At 39.4% G+C, this 9,452-nt stretch overlaps 2 protein-coding genes across 3 annotated transcripts; one reads left to right on the top strand and one right to left on the bottom strand.

The window, feature by feature from the left end:
* The first annotated feature begins 207 nt into the window (after positions 1 to 207).
* On the top strand, positions 208 to 1,381 carry LOC147615649 (coatomer subunit delta-4-like). 2 transcript variants are annotated; one of them, XR_015262575.1, is made up of 3 exons: positions 208 to 461; positions 618 to 725; positions 850 to 1,380. XR_015262575.1 is itself a non-coding variant. In XM_086777957.1 (3 exons), exons 1-3 carry the CDS (start codon positions 445 to 447, stop codon positions 985 to 987), a joined length of 252 nt encoding a protein of 83 aa, XP_086634083.1. In that variant the 5' UTR covers positions 208 to 444; the 3' UTR covers positions 988 to 1,381. The 2 variants fall into 2 exon arrangements, 1 of the variants encoding a protein (XP_086634083.1); XM_086777957.1 differs by having other exon boundaries at positions 618 to 714; positions 850 to 1,381.
* A 424-nt stretch (positions 1,382 to 1,805) lies between these two features.
* On the bottom strand, positions 1,806 to 8,508 carry LOC147615650 (uncharacterized). The gene is made up of 7 exons (XM_086777958.1): positions 8,082 to 8,508; positions 7,338 to 7,800; positions 6,002 to 6,509; positions 5,656 to 5,916; positions 2,409 to 2,447; positions 2,203 to 2,247; positions 1,806 to 2,115 (listed from the first exon to the last, which is right to left on the bottom strand). The coding sequence occupies exons 1-7, from the start codon at positions 8,454 to 8,456 to the stop codon at positions 1,929 to 1,931; spliced, it is 1,878 nt and encodes a 625-aa protein (XP_086634084.1). The 5' UTR covers positions 8,457 to 8,508; the 3' UTR covers positions 1,806 to 1,928.
* Between the last annotated feature and the right edge of the window lie 944 nt (positions 8,509 to 9,452).

Here is a 9,452-nt window from a genome sequence, read left to right on the forward strand (position 1 = left end):
GACCCAGATTGGCATGCCGTTGTGTCGCGCGATCTGCCTTATGTGGGATGGTGTGAACTGGTCTGGCACGCCCATGCCTGGATCAATAGAGTCTGGGTGGTCCGTCCGGCATGCCTATGAAGCTTGGCTATTGTTGGGTGGAATACTGTGATTGGTTACTCAGGAAGCATTTTTTTTTTATAGTGTTGTTTTACAAAAAACAACTTTTTGTGCTCTGTGGTTCTTCTAAAAGCATAGCAAGTTTTTGACAGCAATCCGGCTAGCCATGTAGTCTCATGAATTAAAAAGGGATGCTACTATTGCCACCATATTGGTTCATATGTATTCTGAATTGAGGAAGTGCGCATCCATTATAAACAGGTGCTGGCAGCCTTGTTCATGACCTCTTGACATGAAGTGTTTTGCAGGCTTCTAGTTCAATTTGTAGTGTTGTTATTGCAAAATATGGATACAAATAGAAGGTGAGTTGATCAATGAGGCTGATGTTCTATCTCTTATATGTATTGATTTTATGGCTATAGTCTTGAACCCTTCTTGCACTGTTTACCTTGATGAAACTGCAAGCCCATTATCTGCTTTCCACTTCACATTTCTGGTTCTCCTTTTGTTTTATGTAGTGGATCTATGGAATTTGTTGTACCGGCTGCAGATCCTTCAGCTTTCTTCCCTATTGTTGTGAAATTCTCTGCATCAAAGATTTTCTATGACATCAAGGTATACACAAGGTATACCCCGAAAGATGGTGCAAGTTTGTGATGTACAGTGTGTATGTGTGGGCTTTACCATGGAATCTCCCATAATTCAAAGCTATATCATTAGTTTGCATCCGTTTTTCTTTCAAATGGACAGGGTAACTTGAAGCACAGTGGAAAGAGTGAGCTTATTGTGGATAGTCATCAAGTGGTGTACGAGCTTCACTTTCGACACTACCCAGAACACTGGTTTATCTTTGCACTTGTATGCAATGAAGAGGTTGTAGCATGGTAGTTTGAAGGGGGTTTTCTCTGACTTTATGTGCACCTGCATCTTTGAGTGTCGATTCAAAGTGGTTGAATTGTTGTCTCAATTAAAGATGGGCTTTCAAATTAAGGGCAGATGAGCGTGAAATTAGAAGAGGTTATTGATAACTCTGAGCGTAAATGCAGTTGTTGGAAGGTCATGAGATGTCAGTGAAAACCCGAGCAGCCAGCTATAGTTTCTTCACTTTCAAGCTTCTGTGATCTCATCTTTGACCACAAAAGCTGCAACTTTGGCCATATTGGTAAATACATAAGGACACTAACTTGGGTCTTTGACTGAACTGGTGGTGTTCTTCATACTTATTTCTAAAATGGAGCAGGTAAATTTTTTAAAGATATGGAGGACATGTTAAATTACTTCAGTTAGCATGGATGCATCAAACATTGCTTAGAAACATGTAAGTTTTGTTGGTAGGGACTGTGATCTGATAAAGGTCAAATTCTATTTTAATTAGTGATGGCTTGGTGGAAGTTGTGACTTGAAGAATGTTTTGGCTTTTGATTTTATCTAAGAAATGAATTTTGTGGTGACTGTGAAAGTTTTTAAACACTGGATAAGCAACCCATCATATCACCGCTATGTAAGTTGCTATGTTTAATTCTTTTTATAGCCAATTGAGCCAACAAAGCCATTAGTTAGGAGAAATAGTTCAATGAAAAACAATGGAAGGAAATCTATAACTCTTGTATGGGACATTAATGTAAACTGCACGACAAAAACAAGTATCAAGATATCATGTAAGTACAATCGATGGTACTGGTGTAAATGCAAGTTCGGGAGAGAGAGAGAGAGAGAGAGAGAGAGAGAGAGAGAGAGAATGTGTGTGTGTGTGTGTGTGTGTGGGGAATATATGTAGCTACACCCGCAACAATGGTGCGGTTATGGACCGCAGCAGTGTAAGGGCTTTCTCAAAATGACCAGATGCTAGTACCGTGAGCGTTTGAGGCACCACTGTTCCCTCGACGATAAGGAATGTAGATACACAAGCATAAAATTGTGACGTAGAAGCTAGCCAGAATAAATAGTAGGATGTAGTCCCACTTTCGTATGCATCGGTCTGCGTGTTCCTCTTTCTTTGGTGTGTTACATGTACATCTGCAACATTTAATATTAAAAATCGATATATCAAGCAGGATAATACATTAATCTCTTCTTGTAAGTATTGAAGCTACTGTAAATCACCTGTTTGGAGGGTTTTGTGTTGTTCCTGGAAGAGGGTTCTCATTGCTATTTTTTTTAATCAATGCCACACGATAATGCGTTTGTTAGATTAATAAAAATATTATTTCTTGCCTCATTAGTGCAGTTTTGCACCATGATTAATTACAATAACAAGAATAATAGATATCTAGGAATTCCTTTAATCCAATGCTTTGTTCTATACAAACCTGTCTTTCTTCTCGTTCTTGGCTTCCTTGCATTTACTCCTGCACAACAAGTGATCGATATATATACAGTCATACAGCTTCTAATCTCGTTTCAAAAGAAAATTACATACACAAATACCATCCAAATTTATAGCTAAATCCTTTAAAATCTAACTAGCCCTCGATTCTAAGACAATGCAAAATAATCAATTTCAAATTGGAGTTATCGTAAGGCCTAAGGAAAACCAAAATATTAGTTGATTCTTTTTAATTGGAGCGAGATTAATTAATAGATACTAAAGGATTTTTTTTCCCGTGCTGGTACGTTTCCAAATCCTATAATTTGTAAACAAGATGATGGTTCTCCATACTGACTGCTTGATTTCGTTATTTGTGCAATTTTTTTTTTTGTGTGGAGGGAAAGGGGGTTTAAGCTAAATTGGTTTGATGAGAAACACTTACCGCTATGATGAGGAAAACTCGAGCCACTTGAGATGTAATACAATGAGAAAAAGTGGAGCCTTTGACTTGAGCTTTCACAAACACACTCACACCTACGCGTGATGTGGAGCCTGGATAATTGAACCTCAACCCACTCTAAAATATGAAGACTTCATGATGCAATTTACTCTTTGCATAATGGGATGATAAATATACCCCACCCCTTGCCCCACACACACTCTCACACACACACACACACATACCCACCCCCACCCCCAGGAAAAGAAAACAAAAGAAATCTTGAATATGGAACTCACATCTCTTCTTATGGTGGGTGGACACATGAAGAAGCACCATTTCTAGTCATGCACACACTCAAGTACAACAAGGCTGTACCATCCTTCGAAAATTTTCATGTTTGCAAATAGTGTGTATGCTATCGAGAAATGGCCCACATGTAATCCACTTGGTCAATTGAAGAAAGGCATCCTACGCTATTGTTAGATAACCATGCAATGGAGACTAAGCTTCAACATCTAGAGCAAGAAATGAAGATTAAGAAATGTTGTTAATTAGTAATCGTGAGATTATCAATATCTTGTATATCAAACTATTTAAATAATAAATAATTTTGATACACAAGATATTCTATTGGCAGGATATATTATGCAAGACTCTTTCACAAGTCCCAAGGGTGAAATGAGTGTATTAGTAAAAACATGCTATGCAGTTCTTAGAAGACAAGTGGGATTGCCCTCTCATTCTTGGAGTCACCTTGCAAGAATCTTGGAGTAGAGTTCTTTTGAGAGTATTAACTCTTTCATAGACCACTTTTTGGGCTTATCTCTAAGGGCTCCTAGTTTGACTTTCCTATGGTAGGATTTTTTTACGATAATTTCTTATTCTCTCTCTCTCTCTCTCTCTCTCTCTCTCTCTCTCTCTCTCTCTCTCTCTCTCTCTCTCTCTCTCGTAGTCGAGGCTCTTGCCATATCAGTGTCCTTCATTCATAGCACCTGGGAGCTTCCCCAACACCGGTATGCATGACTTGCTTTAGAGTCCTCTCATCAGCTAGCCATGGAGGGAGACACTTCATGTTGGTATGATCCTGGTTTGAGCTCCATGGTTCAGTTTAGATTGACTTCCGCCCTTCCAGTACTCTCTGGAGGCACCCTCTCTCACCTTTACACATTCTGAGATTAGTAGAGTCATCAGACGGCCCTCATTCAATTGGACACTAGGAGGACATGGCTAGAGCCTCACAGGAGTTGGGGACGAAGATGGCTTTCTATAGAGACCATCTTCTCCACACCACTGAGGATGGCTTTATTCTTAGACCGAGCTACATGGATACCCGTCTCTCTCATGGATTGAGGTGCGCCATTGGGCAGATCTGCACCTCTTCACATCAGTTAGAGATAGAGACAGGCAGATTTAGAGGCATACCTCCAGGGGACAGGATTTGTCAGATTTGTTGGATAGAGCCAAAGGCAGAGGAGCACTACATGTGTCGTCGCTGCACAGCATATTATGAGATTCGAGGGTGCTACCATTGCCTTTTCACAAAGGGATTTGGACCACTGGCTAGAGTCATGGACTATTGTGATCAGCGATGCTTGGGTTTTTATCTCCTGGAGATCCGCAGGCTCAGAGAGTCCATTATTAGGAGCAGACGCCCGACTGGCAGGGAGTCCACACAGAGACAGATTATTGACTTCTTTAGAGGGACTACCCGGGAGGACACACAGCCGACAGCCCAGCAGTGGGCACCCCGTGGGACTCTAGTTGAGAGAGCTATCCAGTTGGGTAGATCCAGACGCCTGAGGGCTCGCGGATCCTCACATCGGAGATGGTGCCTACACCGTAGGATTCAGAGCATCATTGCGAGGTATCGGGCTCGTCTGACCAAGCATCTCACTATGGCAGATATCCAGGCCACCCATGCTAGAGCTCCTAGGATGATTACCACTCCAGCCATATACTGTTGTTGTAAGTACTCATTGTCACTTTTGTACTCTCCCATATTTATGTATTCATGTATCCATGTACTCATGTACCCCATTTTGACTAGTAGCATTAGCTTCCCACTCTCCCTAGTTGCTGCTTCCGGATGTTCCCTCTACTGATGTATTGTAGGGCTAGATACTTACCTTCAGTTCTTTCTTTTCTTTTCTAGACAGTGTATCAGATGTCACATGGTTGTAACTTTGGTCTCATAGGTCACTTTGGCGTTTTGAAGACGTTAATATAACATTTCATTTCATTTCATTTCTCTCTCTCTCTCTCTCTCTCTCTCTCTCTCACACGCACACACACACACACACACGTGCACAAACACAAGTGGCATTTCAATATGTGTGTGTGTGTGTATACACATACATACATATATATGTGTGTGTGTGTTTTTTTTGTGTATGTACGTACATATCTATGTATGTATGTATATATACATATATATCTGTATATAAATATGTATATATATCTCAGGCATAAGCCTACATGTGACTTGCTTACGAGCATTTATTTAATAAGTTGTATATATATCTCAGGCATAAGCCTACATGTGACTTGCTTACGAGCATTTATTTAATAAGTATTATCTAACACAATAAATCAAGATTGTGGTTGTATTTTATTGCTTTAACAGTATAATGGAGACTAGGAAAAACTTAAGAAGAAGAAGAAGAAGAAGAGAGAGAGAGAGAGAGAGAGAGAGAGAGAGAGAGAGGAACAAGGGGGTGAGGGGGGAGAGAGAGGAGGAGGGACGGAGGAATATAAAGAGGGAAAAAATAAAAAATGTGTGTGTGTAAGAGAGAGAGAGAGAACATACCATCTTGCCAAAATCATAGTCTCGATTGCCACAAAGAGCTGGATAGCATATGTCGAAATAACTAGGTATGAAGTAGGAACCATGTATGAGACCACAGGCACATCTGTTGCAACAACTGCTATCTGTAATGCTGTCAAGGCTAGTGCAGAAGGCACAATGATGGCTAGCCTTGCCTCGAGGTTCTCTGGCCGTATTGCAATTAAAGCAAATGTGGATATCCCACATATTGCAGTCGGAACAAAGAGCTTCAGTACATAAAACCTGCAAAGATTTCTTTGTTAGAATGTTAGGTGGTAGGTTCTTTGCACATAAGAAATAAATCACTATGGAGATAAGCAATACTTACGTTCTAAAACGCTGCAGTAGGATGCTAATGGTAATAATGGGTGTGGTTAAGTTTGCAGTTGCTTGAATAAGACAATCAAATGAGATTTTTGTTGGCTTCTCTGTGCTTACATTCAACCAACTCCCAAAAAGCTTCTGTGTGTCAATAGGCTTACCATAAAATGTTTGGTTAGGTGAAAGTATGTACTCCTTGCCTTTTGTTTCTATGCAGCTTCTATAGGTGTCAAGAGTTCCCTCAAACCTTATCTTGTAATCATTAAGAATGGTATCGTAGAGTGATAAATTAGCTTGGTTAGCTAGGCTAGCATCAGGCACCTTCAAATCGCCATAATTTTGTGCACATGCCAAGTTCTCCAAAGTTTCTCTAATGATGTCATTCTGGAGTTCATATGTGCTTTGGAAACGTTTAAGGAGGCTATCTTGGGTGAGGAAGGTTTGACGCCATGTGGCAACCGTGCAATTGAGTGAAACTACCACACCTTTGATAGACCAACTGGGTATGCTTTGGTCTACAAATCATCAAATGAAAATATTTAAGGAAAGACCTTAGCATTATAAATTTAAGAAAATAAGGATATGTGATCGATCATTCTCTCTCTCTCTCTCTCTCTCTCTCTCTCTCTCTCTCTCACTCACTCACACACACACACACACACACGTGTGCGCGCTTTGTAAAATCAAGCTATAGATGTGCTAGATATTAACGACTCACTATGAGATGAATATTGTGACTATGTAGAATCTAAAAAATTATTTTCAAAATGAGAAGTTATACTTGAAGGGAAGTACTCTATGATTTTTGATGAAAAAGTATAAATGCCTTTGTAATAGCAGTCACAGAGATTGTATTAGCATCTTAAGAGTTGGCAAACTATTCAAAACAAGAACTTCAATAGAAAAGAACTATTCTATGATTTTTGAATGAGTATAAATGCCTTTATGGTGGCAGTCATAAGGATAGTATTAGAATTTGAAGAGTTGGAAAGTTTTTATGATCACTCATTACCAAAATTTAACTCTTTGAATATTACACTTATACATAGTACTGATCTAAATAGTGAGATGATCCCTACATTTATGAGTCTTCATAGGACTGATATAAATAGTGATGTGACCCCTACACTAAATTACTCTCGTATCATCTCTTATACATGTGTTTGGGACTTGTAATCTATTTCCTAATTTCTGATAAAATGTTGAAATTTCAAAATAGTCTTGACCAATATAGGTTGATGCTTTTTTTTTTAAAATCACAAAGACAAGACGTCATGCATGGAACAATAGACATTTCAAGCTAAATTAGTGATTCCTTTCAAGATAGAGTAGATGTGGCTCACCAAGTGGAGGATCTCCGTTCACAATGTCCCCACCATTGTTGAGAAGAGTATCCTTCACAAGTTGTAGCCATGTTCTGCTGGAGTGGGGATTAAAAATTTTCATTGTGAGTTGTTGTGTGTCAAAGGGAAAGTTCTGAAAATTCATCTGTGTATCACATGTGGTCTGGATGTTAAGCTTCCAAACCCTCCTTTCATAGCAATTTCCCGGGTTACTTATACATTCTGAATAACCGGAGACATTGTTTGTGGACCAATAAATTGAGGGCATAGAATCAACAATAGAGTCAATGGAGTCGATGTTACATTGGGGTATATATAGAGGAGGCACCCACACATTGTCACAACACATATTATCAGAGCTTGTTGTATCACATACGAAACTACAGTTATTATTCATCGTTTTTTGACCACTGGTATTCGAAGAAATCACGTCCTCCCACTGCATGATCATCTGCCATTGGATCTGAAATGACAATTCAAAACTGTTGGGTAAAGTAAGAAAATTGCAAACTTTTTGCTAGATTGGAAATAACGTTTTTGATTCGAATTGTAGCTCATGTATGTATTTATGCTAATACAAATAGATCCCAAAAAAATCTAGAGGAGGTCCTACGATAATAATATATACAGAATCATGGTTATGGTAAACAACATCGTACATGGGGATTTTTAATTTTTAATTTTTATTTTTATTTTAAAAAAAAAACCTTCCAGTGAAAGACTTGCTGGTTGGTTGGAGCTTACAGTGAAAGATGAGCCGAGGGGGTCGACGTTCTGGACGCTCACAAGCTTGAGGTCGTATGGCACAAACGTCATGAAATACGGGCTTGAAGAGCCTGGCAGTCTGCCATCCAGAGGGGGCACGTAGGGGACGCTGTGATCAGAATCGCTGCGAAGAGCCCCAATGTTGAGAAGGCCGGCGAGGAGTGTGTTGTCAGAAGTCATGTTAGCTGTGTTACCTGACAGAGAGCGCTGCAAATCTGGATAGGTTAGAGGTGGTGAGCTTGAAATTGGGCTGCCTAAGAGAGGCCGTAGAAGACCGGGCTTCTGGTAGGTGGACATGGACATAGCACTGCTGCGCAAGGGCAGCGTATTCAGAATCATGATGAGAGCTCCCATGATAATGAATAGTAGATGCTGCCTATAATTGCTGGTGCACGTGATCTGTGTCGCCATGGCCGCGATGACTACGTACTACCTTGACAAGCCTTTCTTTAAGAAGTAGTCTCCTGTGGGCATCACCAGTTCTCGAGCTTTCTTTCTTCGAACCGCAAGGTATCACGTAAAGAGTCGTCCGTAGGCATTATTATTATTATTAGACTTGCTTTAACCAGAAATTTGATCCCACCAAACAAAAAGATGAAATGCTCCCAAGACAAGCAGCGACTCTCAGTAGTGCATTCTTTAGAAGTCTGCTCGCCGATAAAATAGAAAAATTAATTCTCGCGTAAAGCAGCTGCTATGTGATCACAATTTTACAAAGCCACTTTTGCTTTAAGTGTCTCCCAAGAATGTTATATGTGTGTGTGTGTGTGTTTTTTTTTTCTTCCAGGTTGGATAAAGATTATTTTTACAACTTTAGAAAAATAAAGTTTGTTACTTTTCGTCCATGTTTGTAACTTGAAAGTGCGTATGGTTGTGGCCTAGTCCTCTACCATAAAATAGACATGTGTGTAACGAGAACATAATTACAAGTATGAGAGTATAGTCTTTTTTTTTCTCTCTCTCTATATATGTGTGTGTAGGCATGTGTGTGGGGTTGGTGTGTATGTAGCTATGGTTGTGGCCTAGGTCTCTACCATAAAATACACATCCGAGTAATGAGAAAATGATAACAAGCATGAGAGCATACTTTCCTTTATTTCAATATGCATGTATGTATATAATATATGTCTGATCACTCAAAGTCTTGTCCACCAAAGCTTAATTTAACCTTATCTTAAAAAGAAAAGTAGGTTCTTTATCAATTGCAACAACTTTATTCATTGCCTCTTACAAATTTCCGCTTATGGTGGTTTTCTTCTTTAAAACAAGGGTAGAAAAAAGTACTAACCTTCAACAGAAAGACATAATTTTGAAAGAAACACAAGTATACCCTTTGAGAACTTCAAATGA

This window comes from Cibotium barometz, chromosome 39 (assembly GCF_041138505.1).
Source record: "Cibotium barometz isolate CiBa-2024 chromosome 39, ASM4113850v1, whole genome shotgun sequence".
In the NCBI taxonomy this organism is placed as follows: domain Eukaryota; kingdom Viridiplantae; phylum Streptophyta; class Polypodiopsida; order Cyatheales; family Cibotiaceae; genus Cibotium; species Cibotium barometz.